We start from the raw sequence: 25,993 nt of genomic DNA, 5'->3' as shown, positions 1-25,993 counted from the left end.
GCCGATGTCTGTGCACCTACCCACAGGCAGTCCGTGCCAACCCTTCGTGGGTGCATCAGGGCCGCAGCCGAGACCTCGGGAAAACAGGTAGCCATTTTTGTTTTTTGGTTCTCCTTGACCTCCCAGCTGTGGGAAATGAGAGACCCGCTGCCTGCCTCGCACTGACCCCAAGGCTAAGAGGGAACCTCAGCTCCTCCGCACTCCTGTTTTCATGCCCCTAGCTGTCCTTTCTACCGGGGGTTGCTCTGACTTCTGCTGGACCTTTTAAACTCCGCCCCCAAGGCAGGGATGAGGAAGGAGCCACTTAGAGTGTTACTCAATAGGAAGAATGAAGTAGCCTAAAGGAGGAAGCTGGAAATCTTCCTTAATCTCCTGGTTTGATGGCTTTGCAGCTCGAGGTGTCTCTGTTGCACTGCGTGAGACTTTCCATCAGGAGGCGAAAGGTTAAAAGCCGGGGCGCCGCGAGCGGCGTACGCGGAAACGGCCGACTGTATAAGCAGATTGTTTCTCGACGTAACGAGCCTCGGAAAGCCGCTTTGGAGGAGAAGCCTTCTGCTTGGAAGCGGGACACCGGCACGCTCCGCGAAGCCCGGGCTTCCGCGAGCAGCGAGTCAGGAGCCGACGTGGAGCGAATGACAAGCAGGCAAGAGGATGGGCGGCTGGTGAGAGAGCTTTTTGCCGAGGGCGTCATGCTGCAGTGAATGCCGCCCCCCCCTTCTGCGGGAGTGAGGGTCTGGAGGCGGGGCTCGGAAAGTGCTGGCAGGGGGTTTCCCACCGTTTTTTCCATCAGGGGCCCCCCCTCCTTCCCCCCCCCGCGTGCCACCTGTTCTGTCCCTCTCTGCTTTCTGCTGTTTTCTTCCCCCCTTTGCAGTCTGCCCTGGCACTGCCCAGCAGATCTGAGCCTCCAGCGAGGCACTAGCGCAGCCCTGGCAGATGATGGCGGCATCTCGCTTCCATTTGACGTGGCAGATACATTGATTCTCAGCCTGGAATGACCTCTGAGGTTAAACCCCGATAAGGGGAATGAGCCCCTACCCCCCACTCTCGGAGGAAACGGCGTGTGCACATGTGTCGTTATGGCACGTCGGGCATGGCCAAGCACAACTGTAAGCTCCTCGTCGCTTCAGTGAACATGGACCAGAACGATGGCCAGTCGCTGTCCGCCACTGGCATGTCTGTGGTGCCGCTGGTTGGCGTGAGAATGCCAGTAGGGCCATTCCACGTCCAGTCATGGGAGCTGTCACATTCCAAGCCTGTCCTAAAGGCCTGACTCCTTTACAGTGACAGACATCATTACACAGAGCCAGGCAGGATGAGGGATGACCTTCGGTCCCGAGAGCCACACTCTGGATCGATCGCTCCCCCGTTTGTGCCACACGGTGTGTGTGTGTGTGTGTGTGTGTGTGTGTGTGTGTGTGTGTGTGTGTGTGTGTGTGTGTGTGTGGGAAACGTGCACACCGTCCTGCCCGTGTGTCTGCCAGCCCGTCGGCCACCGTGCCACTGCCTGGCCTGAAGGAGAATCACGGGACGCTTTAATCCCATAATCCGCTTCTTAAAGTCACTCAAAGCCGCTGCTTATTTTTTTGAAGCCCTGACAGGTCCTAAGGGTCCCCCCACCCCCCACTCTGCTGGTCCTGCACTCTCATTATAGACTGTCCGCACCCCCCCCCCCCCCCCACACTCCTTCCAGGGGCCATGTTCCGCACCCAGAAAAATGAATTGACATTGGTTCGGCTTTTTGGGGAGATGACCTCTCAGTGTTGAGCAGTGGACTGTGGGCAGGTAGGAGCAGCTCTTCCTGCTGGCTGTCACCACACCTTAACATTAATGCTAACGTTAACTTTCAGTCCCGGGTGGTCCAGTTGAATGGTATAGTATAGTATAATTAAGCATTGGGGCTTCATATGAATTGGTGAACACATTCATTCCTGCACTGCTAACGATGGCCGTGTTGCCGGCTCCCCTGTGACGTAATTAAGCTGAAACAGTAAAACGGCCTTTTTCTCGATGCATAAAGCACTCATTCACCTCCATTATCTGAGCCGGGGTGTGTAACTGCGGTCTCATTGCCCAGATCCGCTTTCTTTCTGGTTACTGTCTCTTACCAGTCGAGGCGCAGTCCATCCTTCCTTTGTTAACTTTGAACAAATGACCCAGCTAAACAGATAAATGGATCTCGGGCGGAACGCAAAATGCGAGCCGGGTCTCGTGTGACTCTCGGTAAACGGCGAGTTACCAGCCCACAGCGTACTGCTTCCTGTTAATGATCGGACTCCCTTTTGTATACACAGGATTACACAGCTTTTATGTAATCTATTGTACACGGTGGAGAAAAGTTTACACTGTTTACACTGATTCATCTAGCAATACAACGTGTGATGATGGCATTGTGCCAGATGTGCTGTTTTTTTTTTGGGGGTGGGGTGTGCAGTGCTTGTCTAGGATGTTTTAGGAAGTGATGGACTTTAAGATGGGGAGCAGTTCAGATATGGCACCACAATGAGCATGTCTGTAAGTCTGACCTCCATCTCCCCCTTCTGCTTTTATAGGACCCCCCCCCCCCCCGGCTTCCTGGCACCTGCGGTGTACCTTGCAGCTTGGTGTGTCTGACTGACTGATCTCCCTCTCTCACAGTGGGGCCCGTGGAGTCCGGGGGCACGTGGAGCTGCAGCACATGGTATCTGGGAGAGCCCCAAGCCAGAGGACCGCCCCCCCCCCCCCGGTGCCTGCGTGTCTGTGCTCACGTGGGCGTGCACTGAGTGCTGAGATTCTTGGACTGAAAAGATTCTCCGTCGTATATTTTTAGTTTTGCAATATGCAGCGATCACGTTTTTTTTTTTCTCGCCGTGTTGTGGTTATAGCTCACTGGAACTGACCCGTCGTGACGATGTTGTGGCAATGCTGAGCGGCTCTGTGGGTTGTCAGAGAGTCTGTTTGCAGCCTGTCCTGATCTCGCCCTGCCGCTGTGCTATTTTGTAACCGTCACGAACTCGGAGCACACAGACCGGGATCCTTCCTGCTCAAGTAGGCGGGGTCACCATTGACCCTCCTAAGGTCAGCCAGTGCCCCATGTGACCTTCGCCAGGCCTCACGATTGGACGGCAAACAATGACACAGCTGAGCAGGACCTGTTTCTTAGCCATTTCTCCACGACCCCACTCTTCGCTTTCCCCAGTACTTTGCTTTTTACCTTTAATTAACTCATTATGTCAGCCGTGGCAGATTGCAGCCTTCTCTGGGTCCCCAAATGAGCCACATTTTAGGGAGGGGGGGCTGTGCCGGAGGTGAGCGGAGGAGCCTCTCCACCCCACCATGCTTATGTAAGTGGCGCATCCTTTCAAAAATAGTTGAGTGATCCCTCTTTCTTCCTCTGCTCTCTGCCTGCTTCCCTCCCCTCTCTTGGTAATGCAGCACAGGCTTACTGCTGTGTTAGAGAATGAGGACAGTGGGGCTCTCCTCTTCATATACCATCAGAAGGGGTGGCGGGGGGAGGGGGGGCTGCATGCGTAGAGTCGCACCCCCTCCCACCCCACAGGGAATTCTTTTCAGGTTTTCAGCTGATGAATCCGGCTCGGCTGTCGTTAACATTCAGGCAGCATTACATCTGCTTTGCACATTTCGGGATGCCTAATCAGCCCCTCGTGGAAGACATGCAGTATTTATAGATGTTTTGACTGTGGTGTCGCGGTTGGGATTCTCGCCGTGGTGCGGGTGCCGGTGTGCGCGTAAGTCTCCGCGAGCCGCGCGCTCACTGGCTGCTCATTGGAATTAATGATGTGTTTGATATGCGTGCGCTTTGATGCATGCGCTCCGTCAGATCTGGAAATATTTCTTTTTGCATTGTTCAGACTTCTAGCGGAAGTTCTGTCTTCATTTTGGAAAAGGCTTTGCTTTTTGAGTGTTTTTCTTTTTATTGTGCTACCTGGGTGAGACTTTGATGTCCTTACTGTCTGTTATCCTGAAGAATTTTGCCAGCAGAGAAAACCAACCAATTTTTGATTAAACTGAGCAGAAGCTCCTGCTACCCTAAAGCAAAAATTATCTGTAAAACGCCCTTTTACAGCCAAATGGTGGTGAAAACAAGACGTTATCTGGACCTGAGTTACAGGGTCAATGTGTCACCCAGCAAACACCCAGGATGGGGATGTGTAGCGAGGAGGCTTCCATACTTGCTGCTTGCCAGAGTATGATGGTCTTCAGAAACATCCATCCATCCATCCATTTTCCAAACCGCTTATCCTACTGGGTCGCAGGGGGTCCGGAGCCTATCCCGGAAGCAATGGGCACGAGGCAGGGAACAATCCAGGATGGGGGGCCAGCCTATCGCAGGGCACACTCACACACCATTCACTCACATATGCACACCTACGGGCAATTTAGCAAGTCCAATCAACCTCAGCATGTTTTTGGACTGTGGGGGGAAACCGGAGTACCCGGGGGAAACCCCACGACAATATGGGGAGAACATGCAAACTCTGCACACATGTGACCCAGGCGGAGACTCGAACCTGGGTCCCAGAGGTGTGAGGCAACAGTGCTAACCACTGCACCACCATGCCGCCCCCGTCTTCAGCAACATATGAAGTAAAAGTGAACCTGCAGTGGACACAAGGACAGCTGTTAATCCCAGTGGTTCTCAGATATTGTCAGAGGATGCATGTTTTTGCTCCATCCCAGACAGTCTACATTTTTGCTCCCTCCCAGCTTTCAAAATGTGAACTGTCTTGTTGGGGTCCCCGAGGACCAGGTTGAGAAACGCTAATCGAACCACTCATCCTGCTCCGGGAGGCGATCTAGGGAATACCCTCGATGGGATGCCAGTGCTGTTCTCTTCAACCATACAATATGTGTTAGTAGTTATATCCTTGTGCTGCCCATGGTGCCCATTGAGAACCAGACACGTCTGGTTTCTGGTGCCATATAGGCTGGTTGTATGCGCCACACGGTCCCTGTTCCAGTGAAGCTGAGCAGGCTGGGTGAGGGGGGGTCTGTAGGCAGTGGTGTGTAGTTTTAGTTCAGCTGAGCATTTATTAATAAGATGGATCTCTTACAGAAACCCGCAAGGGGGGGGGGGGGGCAGTGGTATGGCAAGAAAATCAGACCAGGAAAAATGCTGTTTTACTTCATCACAATACTGAATCATCTCACAGACCCTCTCTCTCAGTCTCGCGCTCTTCTTTCCATATTTATTGTCCGTATCTCCTTTTTTTCCTCTGTCTTTCCCTCCACCTCTCCTCCTGGGATTTAGGGATGTGTGGGTGTAACTGCTGGCATTTTGCTTGGGGGGGGTCTCTAAGCTTGCTGGAGAGAAGTGGCAAGAGAGCGTTACAAGTGGCTTTTCTTGGCTGGTATAAAATGACGCCATGCTCCAAACCAGCCCAAAGATTTGATCTCCTGTGCCTTCCGCTGCAGCTCAGTGACTAAAGAGGGGCCTGCCAAACCAGCGCTCATGTCCGCAGGGCGTCCCCCTCCTGTGCTCCCCCTAGCAGCCAGCCAGTCTGCAGCCAGCCAGTCTGCAGCCAGCCAGTCTGCAGCCAGCCAATCTGCAGCCAGCCAATCTGCAGCCAGCCAATCTGCAGCCAGCCAGTCTGCAGCCAGCCAATCTGCAGCCGCCCTGAGATATCATTCCCAGAGGGAGCTGTCCGCCGGAGAGCCGCATGTCGGTCCAGGGATGCAGCTCTAGTTTCCTTTGGGACATCAGTTGGGTTTGTGTCATGACTAATTCGCTTTCTGACGTGAGGAAGCTCAGTATTCACCAAGCCAGACTGCATGCAGCCAGTTTTGCCCCAGGCATAAATATATTTTAAATAGTAATTTTAATTATTGTTAGTTAATGTTAATTTTGTTTTCTAGGTGAGGTTATTGGTTACCGCAATCTGGCTTTTTCTGGAACATCATCAACATTTCTGACCACTAGGCTTCCTAGTGCTCTGTTATTTTTGATATAAGCTGAGTGGTGCGGGTGTTTCCTAGGCGCATTGCCTTTGGTAGGCCCACAGGGGGAGGCCTGCAATCACCCATGACCCAATCAGATTAAGCTACCCGAGCTTCCTGAACGTCTTCTCCAATCACAGGCACTAGCCGCGTATGTGTCCAGTCTCTCACTATTCGCTGTTGATGTGAATAGTAGTCAGTTTTATAAAACATGTCATCTTCTCTGTTTTTCTGCAGATGACTTGCTAATAACTTGCTTACTCATTATCTCCATGCTTTCTGTCTGCTCTCTGCGGGGAATCCGCACTGCTCTGCCATCCCGCCGGTTCATTTCCTCTGTGTCATCTTCAGGTTCCGTTTCTCCATCTTTGACTCTGGTTTTGCCTTCTGAGTCCCGGGTTTCGGCCTACTTGGTATGATCCTTCACGTTCCAGGCTTCTCATGCCTCTTGCATCAGGGAAGGCGTTCGCTCTGAAAGTGGCGTTCAGGCTGAAAGTGGCCCCTTCTCCGAGCCCTCGTGACCCCCCCCTGGCCCCCAGGAACATGGACCCACTCCGTTTTCCTGCTCAGCACGTGTAGTAGCCGCCTTCTGCGCTTTGATGGCGCCAGTTAATAACCGTCTTAATGGACGCCACCTCAAAAAAATTCTAAAGCGACATTAAGCGCGTCACCTGTTACTCTTAGGCTGCAGACTTTCAGCAAGGCCTTCAGTCAAGACGCCTGGCCGTAATTTGCAGGAGGTCCCGCTGTTTTGGTCCTCGAGGTATTTATATACGGCGTCACAAAAGCAGTAGGCAGACCCATATGCCTTCCATTAGGGTGTGAGAGTGGGAGCGCATGAACTTGGGGGTCTGGGGGGGGGGCGGGGGCTTGGAGGGGGACCTCGCCCCCTGGCGCCACTCGCTCATTTTTTTTTTTAAGTAATTGTGCAGCAGCTTCACCGGTGCGGCTTACGGGTGGGGGGTGGGGTGCTGAGTCTCTGTGGAGAGCAACATTTGGACCAGTACCTGTCCCTAATAATTTATGGAAGAGTGTTTGGCAGGATTGGAATCCCACTGAGCTTCTCGGTCACTCAGCTCATCCCATCACAGCCGTTGGTGTCTGGGCTTCCCTTAGGAAACGTTCTCACGCGCTTATACAGAAAGCGAGGGGCGGAGCCAGGATCTCACCTGCCGATGGCGCGAAATGCTCGACCCCTAGGAGGCGCCCAAGCGCTTCGCCACAATGACGTGACAGGTTGCAATGGGGGGCTTTGAGGTGGGACCTTTCTGCTCCTACCCACCCTCCCCCCACTTTATTGTGTTCCACTCTCCTCCCAGTCTCCCTCCCCTCTCTCAGTCCTTACTACTGTAGATTTGACAATTACGCCGTTCCTTACAAACGGGGCGGTGACATTTTAAAGGCCACTTCAGACATGGAGGGTGAGGTGGGGGGGGGGGGGGGCAGGCTGCTTATTCGTGCTCACACCTGGCTGAAGTCCAAAGAGAGTGCGGAGGAGGCAGATGTGATACAACGAAGCAGCCGGCTATATTTTTCATACACTCTAGCCATTGAAAATTTACAGCTTAAAGACAGAATTTTAATCAGGTAAAAATAGATCCGGTCAGGCAGGAAAAGCTTATATTTAATCTCATTAACAATGACTCTTTATAATTGATTAAAAAAATTAAATGTCAGTTCCAAAAATAAATATTAATCAGCGATTCTGAAGCTTCTGATTTAAAAACCTGCTTTTTTATTCAGCTCACAAGCCAATGAGTAAACTGCAAACCGGTAGTAGGACAGGAACATGAACAGGCCATTTTGTTCAAGGCTCGCTGAAGAAAAAAAAAAAGAAGATAATTTTTATCTTGACCAAATTATAGGAAGAGCCAGACAAACGAATACTGGATCTTTAAGGTTAATTGCTCAGTACTCTAGGAGATTACCAAATTGGCCATGTATTCTTAAGCCTGTCCTTATTAATTGCAGTGTTCAGGTGTTCAGGATGCCTATTAGTAGCAATACCTTGATTTGCTTAGTACTGGTAAAAGTGTCAAGTGCTCCGTCAGTGTACCACAATAAGTAAAAATACTAATTCAATACTTTTCAAAACTTGACAGTCTTCTATAAATGCGAGAGATTGTTTTCCTTTCCTGAACCTCACGTTAACGTGTGTAATGTCAGCGATGTCTGTGTACCTATCAGCACTGAGCAATTTCCAAGTGCACAGAAGCACATTTTGGTCCATAATTTGTTAGCTGAAGTGATTCTGGCTCCGATTAGCACTAAACAAATAAGCGTCGCCTGGCCAAGCTTGATAGGACAAGTACGACGGGCTAAGCATGACGCGGCGATAAGCCGCTTCACGTAACAGTCAGTGCTCATCCTTAATGAGACGATATCTGCCGGTTTGTGGCTGTGATCAGCAGACAGCAGGCAGGGCAAAACAAAGCCATGCCTCCCAGACCACCTTCACCTGTCATCTGTCCATCATCTGTCTGCCGTCGCCAGGGAACCAGCTGCAGCAAATACGCAGCATTTTACCAGCGGTGGGAAAGGCAGGGATTGGCGGGGGGGGTCAGTCTGGCATGGATGGAGATGACTAAAGTGAGGTAAAAATAATTCAAACATACAGAATCCTACAGCTGTGCTCACACAGTGGATCTTATTTATATGGTTTTATGAATAAATGCATTACTAGCCCGCGCCTGGTGTGTGCTGCATATTATACCCCACGCTGCCTCAATCACTGTTCTTTCACCAAGACTTCCTGTTAAAGAGATCGCTTTTAACACTCCACTCGTCCCCCCAAAGGCAGAAATGGACTGACCCAGAGCTCTCAGTACCTGATCACTACCACACGACAGTCCATCTGATGTTTCAGAGGAAGCGGGGGGTACGGCTCTCCCTCTGACATCTACAGCGCGCAGCACCCAGCCCAGCTCTTGCTCCAGCCTTTGTTGTCGTCCAGAAGCCTCCTCGAGATGCCCCCCCCCCCCCCCCCGAGTCGCCCTGCACTCCCACCACGCTTACTTCCTGCCCCGCTTTGACTTCCTGTTTGGTTTTCAGGTCATGCATTTTTCAAGGGGCTCATTAAACATTCAGAGCAGACGGCAGTCATAGGATGGGGTTTAGCCCGTCAGTCTGCCTCCTTATCAAACTCCCAGCTCCTGGCAGGAGTGGCTCGACGTGAGGGCTGGAGCCAGGCAGCCGGTCCACCTAGAGACTCAGCCTCCTCTGGGACGGCGGTACCACCGAGGTTCACGCCGGCCGGGCCCAGGGCCAGCTTCAGGCTTGGACAGGCAAAGAGGTCAGCGGCCCGTTTGGCATGCGGTTCAGGCCGATGCCGAAATCCGCGAGGGGCACGGGGGCGAGACGAGTCTCTGTGAAGCTTCGGAGACAACATCATATCAGAGCATGGGGCTGAGAGAAAGCGACTGATGTATGGCGTCCGTGCGGCTCTCGCCCGGCCAGAGGGGCTGCAGTACCGCGCCCTGCTGGCAATCTGAAGCTGATCCAGCTGTGTTTCTGTCAGCCTCTGCAGCGTTTATGGAGTCATTATCCTCTGCAGATCCAGATGGATGGAATAACGATTTAAGCCCCTTTTTTCTTAGTCATTCCGGAAGAAATGTGCAAGAAGCATTGCAAGTAAATTCACCGTGTTCTCTTCTTAACTTTTGCATTCGTATTCCTCAGTGTTGTAATAGCAGGTATTTTCATAAGGTTTTGTTTCACTACATCCTGCCGAAGTAGAGAGAGAGAGAGTTTAATTCAAATCAGTTTCCCTTAGATAATTACCTGTTGTAAAATTAAGATGAAAATCTTACTCTTCATTCTTTGAAATTCTAAAATTCATATCTGGTTACAAAAACATCACAGCGAAGTATGACAAGCTACCCCTAGCTGTCATTTAATGCCATTAAATCAACTGATATTTTATTTAAACTAGCTAATTTTATTCAAGTTAATTGCTTAAAGAAATCAAGCCGTGTGTTTTGCGTTATATTTTAAATTAACGATTGAAAATATCCTAGCTTGTGCATGGACTGGCATCCGGTCCAGGGCATCCCCCGGCCTTGTGTCCTGTGCTTCCTGGAATAGGCTCCAGGCCCCAGACCCCCCCCACCACCACCACCACCACCCTGATCAGGAAAAGTGACTGGATGGTGGATGGGCATCATGGCAAGTGAAAAATACAATGACCCCCAGCATTCACATTATCAGTGACTCTGCTCTGGACAATCCTGAATATTCTTTATTCTATAGTGTCCCCCAGCTGACTCGTCACTGCTTTCCGTGTTGGACTGCATAGACTGGGGGGGCGGTACGGGAAAGTGTTTTAAAATAAAGCCGTAGTTTGTGTATCTTTAATTTTACTCTTTCTCCGTGGTACTTGTGGTTCTTTTCAATTCTTCATTTCCCATGAGGAGACATCATTGCCATTATTATGTATGTTTTACATTTTAAAATAGCATCAGTGATTATAAATAAAATCGATGACATCGATGCCTTTGCTGTGGAAGAAACCTTCTATTTTTAGTGTACGCGTCCTTTGCCATTCGGAACCAGTGCGTAACCCAACCCGTTTTGTCCTACTGAGGATAAGTAATGGCTTCAGGACATGGCTAACGGGCCTGTGTTTGGGCAACGTATTGATGTTTATATAATTCTTGCTTCAGGGCTGCTGGTACTGTGAAATATTCAAAATCTTTGTCCTTAGAGAGTGTTGGTGTAAATGATCTGCTTGAAATACTGAGCTGGATACTGCCCCCCCCTCCATTTGATGTAGGGTGGATGAATTTTGCAAACAAGTAAGCCTGGAAACCTTGTACCATGTAACGTAACATACTGTTGATCACTGTTTGGCCATGCAGAGTAGCTGTACAGTGCGCAGTGGTAGGCAATGTTAATATAACATTGTGGGTAATGTGTCAGAATATGGCGTTTCACTTCTGCACTGTAGAGTGGATTGCTGATGTTTGGATAAGGGATAATGGATCGTGGAAAATGGACTGTCAGCTGTTTCTGGAGCTCACACTCGCACGCCCAAAAGCGCAGAGCAATGAAGGAGTCGGGCGCTAGGAAAGTCCTTTTAAAGATGTCTGAGGAATTTCTGGATGTGACCGAGAGCCCAAGGTTTGCAGGCAGGGTGTCCAGCCGCTAACCTGATAAATAAACCTTGCATCTGAGGGGGAAAAAATGGTGCTTGAATCACTGGGCAAGAAACAAAAAAAGAATGTTGGTGGCTGGTTTAATGAGTCAATTTGTATTACTCAGCAATAACAAGAAAGATAATTAAGGAGGCACATTTAATTAGATTGTAGGTGACACTACCATTAATACAAAGTCACACAGAACTAATGCAGTAGAGCTGCGCAGCATTATGCTAATAGAGAATTACCTTGTATATGGGATGGTGGCTCACAGTGTCTTACAAGGTAGTTATTGTCATGCACCTTGCAGTCCTAAAGCTCTACTGTCGGGGGGGGGGGGGGCTTGTCTTCCAGGGTAAGTCTGATGATCTGCGCTCAGCTAAAGTGCTGCTTTCGAAGGACCTATCCGCTGTGAGAAGCTACCGGCCAAGCACAACCGAGGATGTGAGGGTCTCGCTGCATCACCTGCTCCCAACGCTGCAGACCTCATGCGCCACTGAGAGACGCATGTACTCCATCGGTGGGGGGGGGGGGAAGCGGGGTGATCCATTTTTCATGAACACCAAAGGGGCAGACCTATTCTCGGGGGCCGGCGTGAGACAGACTGTTTTACGGGAGTTTCTCGACCTTGGTGGAGAAAAAAAAAGCACCTTGAGATGGTGTCTGTGTCCAGGGCTGCTAGTGATTTATTCAGAGCCAACAGGAGAAGCTTCCAGAGCTGGTGCTGGGACCTGCTTCCCTTCAAGGAGTTTCTGACTTCTGTGCTCTCGCATCCTAACAACAAGCATTGCTGCTGCTCCTTTGACTGACACATGTAGGGTTAAATCTATGACACCTTCAGAGTGTTTGGTGAAGACAGAACCCTGTGAAAGTGCAAACTGGTGACATTACACTTCGAGACGTACAGGTAAGCCATGGCCTGATTCATGCGGCGATACCAGAATTAATGTTAACATCGCTGCCACCATCCGTCACCACGGATTAGATTAATTAAAGGAACTGCTGCCCTTAACTATTCTTGAAATGACTGTTGAGAGGATATATGTCAGAAATGAATATACCAGCTGTGCTTATGGTCAAATGAATGAATGCAGTGTGTCCAAATCATACTCCGAATCACTCACGGCACTAATAGTACAGGACATCATCCCCTCACACCCCAAATCACTCACTGCACTAATAGTACAGGACATCATCCCCTCACACTCCGAATCACTCACAGCGCTAATAGTACAGGACATCATCCCCTCACACCCCAAATCACTCACGGCACTAATAGTACAGGACATCATCCCCTCACACCCCAAATCACTCACTGCACTAATAGTGCAGGACATCATCCCCTCACACCCCGAATCACTCACAGCGCTAATAGTACAGGACATCATCCCCTCACACCCAAAATCACTCACGGCACTAATAGTACAGGACATCATCCCCTCACACTCCGAATCACTCACGGCACTAATAGTACAGGACATCATCCCCTCACACTCCGAATCACTCACGGCACTAATAGTACAGGACATCATCCCCTCACACCCCGAATCACTCACGGCACTAATAGTACAGGACATCATCCCCTCACACCCCAAATCACTCACTGCACTAATAGTGCAGGACATCATCCCCTCACACTCCGAATCACTCACGGCACTAATAGTACAGGACATCATCCCCTCACACTCCGAATCACTCACGGCACTAATAGTACAGGACATCATCCCCTCACACTCCGAATCACTCACGGCACTAATAGTACAGGACATCATCCCCTCACACTCCGAATCACTCTCGGCACTAATAGTACAGGACATCATCCCCTCACACCCCGAATCACTCACGGCACTAATAGTACAGGACATCATCCCCTCACACTCCGAATCACTCACGGCACTAATAGTACAGGACATCATCCCCTCACACTCCGAATCACTCACGGCACTAATAGTACAGGACATCATCCCCTCACACTCCGAATCACTCACGGCACTAATAGTACAAGACATCATCCCCTCACACTCCGAATCACTCACGGCACTAATAGTACAGGACATCATCCCCTCACACTCCGAATCACTCACGGCACTAATAGTACAGGACATCATCCCCTCACACTCCGAATCACTCACGGCACTAATAGTACAAGACATCATCCCCTCACACTCCGAATCACTCACGGCACTAATAGTACAGGACATCATCCCCTCACACTCCGAATCACTCACGGCACTAATAGTACAGGACATCATCCCCTCACACTCCGAATCACTCACGGCACTAATAGTACAGGACATCATCCCCTCACACCCCGATTCACTCACGGCACTAATAGTACAGGACATCATCCCCTCACACCCCGAATCACTCACGGCACTAATAGTACAGGACATCATCCCCTCACACTTCTAATCACTCACGGCACTAATAGTGCAGGACATCATCCCCTCACACCCCGAATCACTCACGGCACTAATAGTACAGGACATCATCCCCTCACACTTCTAATCACTCACGGCACTAATAGTACAGGACATCATCCCCTCACACTCCGAATCACTCACGGCACTAATAGTACAGGACATCATCCCCTCACACTTCTAATCACTCACGGCACTAATAGTACAGGACATCATCCCCTCACACCCCGATTCACTCACGGCACTAATAGTACAGGACATCATCCCCTCACACCCCAAATCACTCACGGCACTAATAGTACAGGACATCGTCCCCTCACACTCCGAATCACTCACGGCACTAATAGTACAGGACATCATCCCCTCACACTCCGAATCACTCACGGCACTAATAGTACAAGACATCATCCCCTCACACTCCGAATCACTCACGGCGCTAATAGTACAGGACATCATCCCCTCACACTCCGAATCACTCACGGCACTAATAGTACAAGACATCATCCCCTCACACTCCGAATCACTCACGGCGCTAATAGTACAGGACATCATCCCCTCACACTCCGAATCACTCACGGCACTAATAGTACAAGACATCATCCCCTCACACTCCGAATCACTCACTGCACTAATAGTACAGGACATCATCCCCTCACACCCCAAATCACTCACTGCACTAATAGTGCAGGACATCATCCCCTCACACCCCGAATCACTCACAGCGCTAATAGTACAGGACATCATCCCCTCACACCCAAAATCACTCACGGCACTATTAGTACAGGACATCATCCCCTCACACTCCGAATCACTCTCGGCACTAATAGTACAGGACATCATCCCCTCACACTCCGAATCACTCACGGCACTAATAGTACAGGACATCATCCCCTCACACTCCGAATCACTCACGGCACTAATAGTACAGGACATCATCCCCTCACACCCCAAATCACTCACTGCACTAATAGTGCAGGACATCATCCCCTCACACCCCAAATCACTCACGGCACTAATAGTACAGGACATCATCCCCTCACACCCCGAATCACTCACGGCACTAATAGTACAGGACATCATCCCCTCACACTCCGAATCACTCATGGCACTAATAGTACAGGACATCATCCCCTCACACTCCGAATTACTCACGGCACTAATAGTACAGGACATCATCCCCTCACACTCCGAATCACTCACAGCGCTAATAGTACAGGACATCATCCCCTCACACCCCAAATCACTCACGGCACTAATAGTACAGGACATCATCCCCTCACACCCCAAATCACTCACTGCACTAATAGTGCAGGACATCATCCCCTCACACCCCGAATCACTCACAGCGCTAATAGTACAGGACATCATCCCCTCACACCCAAAATCACTCACGGCACTAATAGTACAGGACATCATCCCCTCACACTCCGAATCACTCACGGCACTAATAGTACAGGACATCATCCCCTCACACTCCGAATCACTCACGGCACTAATAGTACAGGACATCATCCCCTCACACCCCGAATCACTCACGGCACTAATAGTACAGGACATCATCCCCTCACACCCCAAATCACTCACTGCACTAATAGTGCAGGACATCATCCCCTCACACTCCGAATCACTCACGGCACTAATAGTACAGGACATCATCCCCTCACACTCCGAATCACTCACGGCACTAATAGTACAGGACATCATCCCCTCACACTCCGAATCACTCACGGCACTAATAGTACAGGACATCATCCCCTCACACTCCGAATCACTCTCGGCACTAATAGTACAGGACATCATCCCCTCACACCCCGAATCACTCACGGCACTAATAGTACAGGACATCATCCCCTCACACTCCGAATCACTCACGGCACTAATAGTACAGGACATCATCCCCTCACACTCCGAATCACTCACGGCACTAATAGTACAGGACATCATCCCCTCACACTCCGAATCACTCACGGCACTAATAGTACAAGACATCATCCCCTCACACTCCGAATCACTCACGGCACTAATAGTACAGGACATCATCCCCTCACACTCCGAATCACTCACGGCACTAATAGTACAGGACATCATCCCCTCACACTCCGAATCACTCACGGCACTAATAGTACAAGACATCATCCCCTCACACTCCGAATCACTCACGGCACTAATAGTACAGGACATCATCCCCTCACACTCCGAATCACTCACGGCACTAATAGTACAGGACATCATCCCCTCACACTCCGAATCACTCACGGCACTAATAGTACAGGACATCATCCCCTCACACCCCGATTCACTCACGGCACTAATAGTACAGGACATCATCCCCTCACACCCCGAATCACTCACGGCACTAATAGTACAGGACATCATCCCCTCACACTTCTAATCACTCACGGCACTAATAGTGCAGGACATCATCCCCTCACACCCCGAATCACTCACGGCACTAATAGTACAGGACATCATCCCCTCACACTTCTAATCACTCACGGCACTAATAGTACAGGACATCATCCCCTCACACTCCGAATCACTCACGGCACTAATAGTACAGGACATCATCCCCTCACACTTCTAATCACTCACGGCACTAATAGTACAGGACATCATCCCCTCACACCCCGATTCACTCACGGCACTAATAGTACAGGACATCATCCCCTCACACCCCAAATCACTCACGGCACTAATAGTACAGGACATCGTCCCCTCACACTCCGAATCACTCACGGCACTAATAGTACAGGACATCATCCCCTCACACTCCGAATCACTCACGGCACTAATAGTACAAGACATCATCCCCTCACACTCCGAATCACTCACGGCGCTAATAGTACAGGACATCATCCCCTCACACTCCGAATCACTCACGGCACTAATAGTACAAGACATCATCCCCTCACACTCCGAATCACTCACGGCGCTAATAGTACAGGACATCATCCCCTCACACTCCGAATCACTCACGGCACTAATAGTACAAGACATCATCCCCTCACACTCCGAATCACTCACTGCACTAATAGTACAGGACATCATCCCCTCACACCCCAAATCACTCACTGCACTAATAGTGCAGGACATCATCCCCTCACACCCCGAATCACTCACAGCGCTAATAGTACAGGACATCATCCCCTCACACCCAAAATCACTCACGGCACTATTAGTACAGGACATCATCCCCTCACACTCCGAATCACTCTCGGCACTAATAGTACAGGACATCATCCCCTCACACTCCGAATCACTCACGGCACTAATAGTACAGGACATCATCCCCTCACACTCCGAATCACTCACGGCACTAATAGTACAGGACATCATCCCCTCACACCCCAAATCACTCACTGCACTAATAGTGCAGGACATCATCCCCTCACACCCCAAATCACTCACGGCACTAATAGTACAGGACATCATCCCCTCACACCCCGAATCACTCACGGCACTAATAGTACAGGACATCATCCCCTCACACTCCGAATCACTCATGGCACTAATAGTACAGGACATCATCCCCTCACACTCCGAATTACTCACGGCACTAATAGTACAGGACATCATCCCCTCACACTCCTAATCACTTTCAGCCACAATAATTGGTCAGTCCATCATACTGTCACACCATAACTGCACATCATATTTACACACTAACACTCCAGGAGTTCTAAAAAGTGCACGTGATGTCTTTTAAGGTAGAGTTGAGCAGCTTTTTTCCAGAAATTATTAAAATGTTCTAGATTTCTAATTTCAGTGAAACTGACTTTAAACTGACTTTCCTGAAAGTAATGCTTTTCATTCTGTATAAGTTCTAAATCAAACCACGGCTGCAGATCCTTTGCACTACAATTCTTCTCAATATATGATATCTGAGCAGGTGTACGTGGACACAGAAAGAGAGGCAAGTGAATGACGGCATAAATTGCATAACAGACATACATTTAAATGATGTACAGTTTTCGTGTGGATGGTACCAGTCGGAGCCTGCATGTGGCACCCCTCATCCAAGACAACGTGAAGTTGGCTGGTTATGTCAGTGCCCCCTCAGAAGATGGCATCCTAGGCAGGTGCCTATGTCACCTAAAGCGTTGTGGGTGTTTGGTGGATTGCAGACCGGTTGAGTGCATTCCTGCCTCCTTCAATCCCTTCCTGTGTACGTCATTCATTGAACACCAAGGAGGAAATGGCCCTCTCCCGTCATCCCTTCCTAAAGACATGCCGTGCATCCATTTCTCCATCTCACTCATCCAGCACACCGGCTCATCCGAAAGCACCAGGAATGAAATCTGGGAATTATATATAGATATCACACTTTTATTACAAAAATTATATCTTTTTACTCTTTCAGTGCCATGCTTTGAGCATATAACAATACAGTAAAAAACCCCAACCCATAATGATAATAAAAGCAGATTTTGTCAATTTCGTTGCAGCATTTTGTCATCCATGCTGTCACTGTACAGATAACATTCCTAATACAGAATACAAACACCTGCCAAAACAAGTCATGTCTTTTAACAAATTGCTTTTAAGTACATTTATTCTTTTTTTTTTTTACTCTTCCGAAATAAATACAAATAATTTGCAAACTATAACGAATGTGCTGAATTTCCGCACCAGCCCAAGGCACCCAGGCTTGTAACATGTTGGCAAATAACGACATTCTTACATAAACACTTGAAGCAAACAATGACGGTAACAGTAGTTCCCAGTCTGTCTTTGATTTGTTTTTTACATATCGCTTGTTTTCTGGTTCACGTTTCAGTCACAGTGCAACACAGTGCGCATGTGCGTGTGTAGTGTGTGTATGTCTATATGTGAAGATTGATTTAATGTATAGTAATGTAATCTGGCTTCTTAATAAAGGATCACTGCATCCTCGTGGTTCGAGGTACACAGTGTCCGTCCGGACTGTGCTGTCTGAGTACCTGCATCGCAGGAGGAAAACACTGACCAGCTGCCACTCCAGCGGTGAAATAAACACGAAACGCTCTGGTGGCCCCGATAAAACACTGCGCTTGCGAACATAACTCCATTGGAAAACAAACAAAAAAAAATGCCAATACCAACACCGTCCCACTGAAGTTTCCAAGACGAATGAAATAAAACTGATTTCTCAAGACCAAAAAAACAAAAACATCGTTAGTGTTTGCACATATTTAAATATTTATATAAATCCCAGTTGTGCGCTTATTTTCAAAGAATATCTTTTCCTCCAAATTTTAAATGAAGACTAGAACGACATAATCTTGGAAATAACGCATTTCTTGGATTTTTTTTTCTTCTTTACGCATTTAGCTGAGCTGACGACAGGGCTCGAATGTCCACTTGGAGGCCCCTCCGTACAATTCAATGCTGGTCTCCGACCAGGCAAAGACGTTGCCCACCAGCGCTTTGCTGCTGCACGTCGCCAGGTTGTAAATCTCTCCGGCTGAAAGCTTCTTATCCCATATATTAAAATTCGCCAGCTCGCCTACGAACGCTTGCGTTGCATCAAAACCTCCTCCGAGTGTGTCCTGTGGGGAAATATTTAAAAATATGTGTTTTAGGTTATGGTGTTAATGTTTATCGCACAATTATTTCCAAGTTAATGATCCATATATATATATACAAACACCCTTTCTCAGCAAATATGGGTTTTATCTAATTAATTTAATACTACACACGTTGCTTCAAAGACCTATACATTATGCGTAGCTAAACCCATAATTGTCTTGTTTGTCCGTCCCAGTATATGCTGGGGGCACAGAAATACATATGGAGAATGCCCACGTGGTTGTCTGTTCACCGTCTTTTTAGCTTGATGCCTTTAACTTAATATTCAACTGAGCATATGCATAAAATCACTTGACTGTGTAAAATACGTAAAAGCTTCAAGATGCGATGCGCTCGACAAAATATGTTTATATATTCACCCGAATGTATATTAATTATTGGAGGGTATATCTTATATTACACACCACACACACACACGTATCATATCTCTATGTGTGTGAATTTATAAGCATATATGTGAATTTCCACGTAGGCCTACCTGTTCTTGCCCCAGTACCAGATCCCCTTGCGGTTTAATGGGGTGGTAAGGAGCCAGGTTTTCCCCGTTTCCTCTCATCACGCCGTCCTGGAAGGCCTCCCACACGCCGTCACGTGTTGTCCAGGTGACGCAGATATGATGCCATTTTCCATCGTTGATAAGAAACGGCAACTTGGCGACCTATGGCGGAAACACGTCAAAATTAGGTGGTATCATTTTAAATCCATATACTATTCTTGCACATGTTATATAACCATAGAGAGGAATACGATCGGAAAACCTTACCTTATCATTTATGAGTATCTCCATTGGGTTATTCCCCCATTCAATCAGCACCAGCTCGTTCGCTTGGCCGGGCACCGCGTAGGAGAATGGGGTGCCCACCCCCGGAGACGCGTTTGATTTGATCCACATGCATACGGTGAAAGCGTACATCTCCGGTAGACTTTTTTTAACTTTGGCATACATGTAATTAGTTCGCAGAGGAAATGTCAGCTGGAACTTATCGAGGGGTCTGTTGTCTTTCTGACCTGCAATAAGGACGAAAAGAACCTCATGTTGAAGTGTCTTCTTCAATAATGGCACGGGGAGATTCATAAGCCTATATTAACCCAACACGTAACGATTTTCTGAGAATCATAAAGTCAAACCACTCGATTTTATAATTGCAACATTAATAGTTCAGATAAAACAGAAATAAATAGACGCACAGTAACGTGACTGGTGACATCGCATTTGCGATGGTTGAACTAATATGATTCTCGTTATGACCAAACCCGTTGATCTATACTATTTATATTCCAAAAAAATATCGCGAATGCAACACCGCGAAAGACTATACAATACTGACAAAACACACATGGGTATTATATGTCACCCTTGCAAAGTTTGTGAACTTAAAATACGAAAGAGACCAAAACAAACAAGAAACGTTTAACTGCGAGTCACGCAGCTTTCGCTTCAGTTTCGCTCGTCTGGCCATTTTGACAGTGAATTGGCCCATTAGGCTATAAACGTGTTAATGTGGATGGGGATATGCAAAGCAATGCAGCTCCCCATTCTCCCGCCCTATCCGCAGCCTGGTCTCTGCGACACTGCTGGCTGAAGCTGACAAATGGCTTCGGATCGGGATGACTTATTCAGGTTTTAGATGGAAAAGAGAAGCCTGGCTCGCCGAAAATATTATATATGTAATGGCTCGTCTAAGAAATAAATTCTGCTCGTACATTGAACGATTTAGAGCGAAATCAATGTAAATATTTTCAGTTAGCAAAAACCGCAATAATGATATTGTTGATAATAATAATAATAATAATAATAATAATAATAATAATAATAATAATAATAGGAAGAAAAGGCTGCACATAGCCGCAACATAACTGACTAGATGGGCTTTCCTGCTTTCTGTAGATAACTTACCTTTTTCCAGGTCGGTGATTCTATGGTGGAGCGAAGTGAGAGTCGATTCAACTCTGCCGCGCTGCTCCGTCTCGTTCTTCTGACCGAGTTTGCTCTCCTCCATAGTATTAACCCTAGACAGAACCTGTTTCTCCATATCATCGATTTTATTTTGTAGTAAGTCTTTGAGACTGTTAGTCTGGGCAGAATTGTTGTTTCTGCTGAACTGCTGCGTAGGGCAGAAGAAGGATGAGAAACGTTAGAAGGCTGGTTTAGAAAAGCTGGTCCAAAACAAACACGTCTACACGTGTCGGGATGTTTCCAGGTTTTAGTCAGCTTAAATAATTAAAAACGTTTATCCTCGCGGCCTTATAGTTACTATTTACACCAAGAGATCATCCTCATTTATACTCTATTTCCTACATTAGGATGAGAGCAATTATAGACCTGTTGGGGGAAAACTCTGCTTAAAATAACTACATTTAAAGTAGTGGATTACTGACGAAGCTCCGGAAAATGGAAAGAAACCCAGGGCTACAGAGGATGTAAGGCGTACATAACATAAGCAAGTCAAACGCATCTGGAAAATGCAAGCGTAATTCTAAACTGCATAATTCAGCAGCGCCGCGGCAAAGAGATACATACCTCGAGGTTTTCAAGCCTCTGTTTAAGGGTCTGTAATGTCTGCCCTAGTTGGGCGAGCGTATCCGTCGGACCCCTTGACACATCGCCCATGGTGTTTTTGGAGCCAGTTTCCTTTCTCCTGCCTCCGGCTTTTGAGTCTCCCAAGTCAGGACCGACCTGGCTCTCACACCGAATTAACTTTGATGTTAGTTCTCTGATCGTCTCTTTCTGGTTCATGATGGTTTCTTTTTGCTGAAGCACAGTTTCCCTTAGCTGCATTACCGTGGTCTTCAAATCCTCGGCCGGTCCGTTGTTTTGCATGGTTGCCGTACACAAGTCCATATCCTTGGGCACAGACGTGCAGATGAATTGCGTTTGTCCAAAATCTTGAGTAGAACCCTCCAAAAACAAGAAGGAAATAAAGAAAAGTTTCAAAGAAATCCTCTCCATGTTGGTCTGTCTCGTACTTGCACGTTGCCTGCCCTTGGTTCGCGGGGAGAAACCGCCGCAGTATTGAAGTAGTTTCAGCACCTCGGCGCTGTCCAGTGAAGTTGTGAGCAGTTGGTGGATCGTTCCTGCTTTATATAGCGCTCGGTCGCTGTAGTGCAGATCCGTCGCATCACAGCGGGACAGAATCCTGGTTTTGCAACCTAATCACCCCACCCTGTCCCCCCTCGCATACACCCCATCAATCCTATTAAGGTGGTGAAAGCAGGCAATTCAATCAGACCACATCGGAAGTTTGTGATAAGGAAAAAAAACATTTATTTGTAGTTAAATCTCCTTTCTTGACCCCAACAATGAAATGCATAAAGCAATTCAGGTTTTAAGTCGTCAGTTTCCGTATATTCAGATTTATTTCCAAGGCAAATCACAAAGTATATGTCTGTCTTTAAAGTTTTATACTCTGTATTATCTGTGTGCGTGCTTCATATATATATATATATATATATATATATATATATATATATATATATATATATATATATATATATGAAGAAACATCCAAATAATTTACGCCTTAAATAAAATATTATAAGCTAATGAAAAAACGAAAGATAGCTATGCAATATTGTATTATAAAAATGACTGTATTTCAGTTCTGGCTTGATATTCCTAACTCCCACGCGGTTTCTTCCCGGTATGTTTATCCATATCATGTCCGTTAGGCTACCGTATAACGAATAGAAAATATTATCTATTGTTTTTACGCAAAGTTGAAGACGGGAATGTAGAAAACATAAATAATGGTTCAAATATTTTGAGGTATGCTTTATTGCAGACATTGCATGTATGCACATTTTTGTAAAAGAAAAAAAATCCCTGTTAGAATCATCCAGACTGATCATTTTCCGCATCGCATTGGTTTCATTAACGCATAGGCCTATATTAGAAATAATACATAACGTTGATCACAATTAAAATGTGGTCGAATAACAAAAATGTCAATAAATTTGTATATTTTGCATTTTTCCCCGTATGCTTTCATATACAGTACGTAGCTACAGAAAAGTATGTACTTGTTTCACTTAGCTTAAGGCGATCTGTTTGCATCCTAACCATTAAAGTATGTTTTGTGTTTGCAGTAGCTCATTAATAAGAATGAGAAGTCTAAGTCTATCCAACCATCCCTCTTCCCTCTGCTTACTCTGGTCACGGAGTCATGATAGCATTTTATGAGACTTACGAGACGTTACGTTGGTGTTTAAACTCTTAACATTACTACCGACAATATAATTTCAGTTTCTCATTCCTCATATGTCAAGAAGTTAGCAATGCGACGCTGAGATGTAATTATGCGATTGATGTAACTTTATGAAATTAGTGGATTTTTTTCTGGGGTACAGCGTATGACTTTCCCCGGTCCACCTTAACGCAGGTTCCGCCCCCCGGCCGAGGTGGGCGGGGTCCGGGCGCCGTGCCTTCCACACTGAGCACCAACCCGGGATCTCGGCTCTCATTGCTTGCTACGTTTATCCGCCATGCGGGCAACGCACCGCAACCGCGTGTTCCGCTCACTTCATTTTCTCGGGAATTGATTCGGCAACCGACGCAGTTTCGGTCAACGAGGACACGTTTCTGTGTTGAGGGAAATGCTCAAGCACTCACATATGATGCCTTACACATTCACATCGCGTCTTCTGCGTCTTTACCTGTGCGGTTCAAATGCGTGTTACATTCATTATGACTACTGCATCATACTCCTTATGAACAATCGTTATCTTTTGATGTTAAACCTTTCGCAATTCTCTGTATTATATTATCTTAATATTTGACTTGTAGAATTTCCATTTTTATGATTAACACTGATTCCAGCCGCTTGCGACAAATAATTACAGGTGGTATGACGGAAGCATGTTACTTGTAAGCTGGATATGTATAACGTGATGTAGACCAGCAAAAACAGACTGTGACTCATAACTTTAGCTTGTGTAATAAACAGTTAAGCCTTAGAGGGCTTCAATTACATGTCGTTGCACAATATGCGGTGCACCAAATAACGGGGAGTTTCTGTGGGGGTGTGTATGGGAGTGAAGTCTATCCCTCAATCATGACTCTTCGGGGGAGCGTATCTTTTTGGACGTTTTTATGGCGATGTACAGCCGCGTTGCGGCTTACAGGAAAGTAAGAGGGTAGAGATTCCTAATATTTAGTGGCCGTTCTCCGACAACTTACTCCCTATATAAAATTCTTCCTCTCTGTCTTTTTCTGGCATCAATTTAGAATGACTTGGGATTAGGTGAGCTGAGAAACGGGATATTGTTTCTAGCAGAAAACTTTACAAAGGTGTCGCCATATGGATATGAAATCGCTGTTCTCAAGTATAGTATATTTGCAACGTATTAATATTTATAACATATAAATGGACAATAGTGCCTTCATTTCCTAGATGTAATACAGCAATGCTTTGTCAATGTGTATTACATATGTATCATATATTATGTGGTGCGAAATATTTCCTTTGGCACTCCAGAAAGTCTGATCAGACTCTCGTGTGTAAGAGTCCCATCATCTTTCAGACCACGTGCGGCGCTAATTTATCAGCTCGATCTCTGCTTGAACTGTAGGTGCTATACTTTAATTTTCGGATTGCTAAAATAGTGAACACGTCCATTTTTATCACGATAGTTCAACATTGACTGGATAAATCAGGACTACAAACAATCATAACAATTGCAGAACGCAAGCAAAAATATTCTGCGTACGGACGTTTGCAAAATAACCACAACAACAACAACGTCGTTTACGCTATAAATTTCATTTTTTAATTGAGGCATTCTAATCAGAAAGATGCAATATTCTATAGGCACTCTGCAAGAGAAAAATACATGGTTTTAGTTCAATATACTGAGTACATCCACAATGTGGGGAAACCAAATGTGGGTCTCAATTTGTGCATTCGTTTGTCAGCGTAATTCTACGTCCTCATTCGCATTATCCTGGCACTGACAGCAGACGCTTCCTTCAGACGTTTGAAACTGTTATATCCCACTCATCCACTATATCCAACTCCTTAAATGTAAGACGAGGAAGTATATGTTAGTTTAGCTTGTTATTTTATTATTAGACATTAGGTCAGTACTATTGTGCTCCCACAGAATCCAAGCATTTGGCTGCACAGAAATTCATGCCAACAATGCGAATCTTACGTTTTTAATTAGTGATCTTTATCCAGCAGACCGCTTTCTGTCATATAGCCTATGACATGTTTCACAGCAAGACGTATAGGCTAACCCACATGGCTCGTGCGCGCGAATTAGTGCAGAGCTTTTCGAGAGCTTGTAGACCGGGCGCAGCTGATTTAGTGCTTTTACTTTGTTTGCAGGCTGCTGGTACTATCACAAGGTCAGCGGCAGCTCCCCACCCCGCAGTATAAAGTAGAAAGGCTGGAGCAGAGCTGCATGGGCTTCTAGAAAATGGTCTCCGTAATAATCATTCTCCCCGCATCTTCTGAATAATGCATCCCCTTATAAGAGAACGCACTCTCTAATGACAGAGATAGATCAGTATCATTTCACATGTAGGCACCTACTTGGCGCATTCCCGTAACAGCGCTGGTTAATTTCGTAAAATGATTTTTTTAAGGCAAAGATTTTATTTATTATTGCTACTCAGCAGTATTAGGGAAAAGTCCATTGGCGGAGGGAAGACTGTTGGTGCTCATATAGGTATTTGAGGCTCTCTCCTGTTAATCACTCATCCTAATTTACAAGTCCTATTTCTGACTGGCCTCTATAGCTGCTGTGTTTCACACCTGCTTTCTGACACACAGGTGTGACACAATTAACACAGTTGTTATAAATATAATTGATAATTTGGTAGCAAGTACAAATTGTGGTAGCATGCTGAACCGTCGAACAATTAAATCAGTGAAGGCATTTACACAGGCGAGCGATTGAAAAGCCCTGTTTAGAGCACCACCTTAATTAAGGGTC

General features: G+C 46.9%; 2 protein-coding genes across 8 annotated transcripts in view; one reads left to right on the top strand and one right to left on the bottom strand.

Moving 5' to 3' along the window:
- The window catches only part of LOC125742944 (endonuclease V-like), a 48,833-nt gene extending 30,910 nt beyond the window's left edge, over positions 1-17,923 (top strand). The window contains exons 9-10 of one of the 7 annotated variants that reach the window (XR_007398235.1): positions 11,424-11,976; positions 17,458-17,923. Coding sequence is in view for 2 of the 7 variants with exons in the window: in XM_049015433.1 (XP_048871390.1) it covers positions 5,413-5,683 (271 nt within the window). In the remaining 5 variants the exon portion in view is untranslated. Of the gene's footprint in view, positions 1-2,634; positions 6,791-11,423; positions 11,977-17,378 lie in introns of those variants that run through there. The other 6 variants (XR_007398234.1, XM_049015437.1, XM_049015433.1 and 3 more) reach the window with 6 other exon arrangements.
- On the bottom strand, positions 17,870-22,126 carry nptx1l (neuronal pentraxin 1 like). The gene is made up of 5 exons (XM_049015427.1): positions 21,579-22,126; positions 20,955-21,162; positions 19,821-20,065; positions 19,536-19,715; positions 17,870-19,017 (listed from the first exon to the last, which is right to left on the bottom strand). The coding sequence occupies exons 1-5, from the start codon at positions 22,005-22,007 to the stop codon at positions 18,796-18,798; spliced, it is 1,284 nt and encodes a 427-aa protein (XP_048871384.1). The 5' UTR covers positions 22,008-22,126; the 3' UTR covers positions 17,870-18,795.
- Between the last annotated feature and the right edge of the window lie 3,867 nt (positions 22,127-25,993).

This window comes from Brienomyrus brachyistius, chromosome 5, assembly GCF_023856365.1.
Source record: "Brienomyrus brachyistius isolate T26 chromosome 5, BBRACH_0.4, whole genome shotgun sequence".
In the NCBI taxonomy this organism is placed as follows: Eukaryota; Metazoa; Chordata; class Actinopteri; order Osteoglossiformes; family Mormyridae; genus Brienomyrus; species Brienomyrus brachyistius.
Note: the sequence above shows the minus strand (reverse complement) of the source record. Positions and strands in the feature narration are given on the sequence as shown.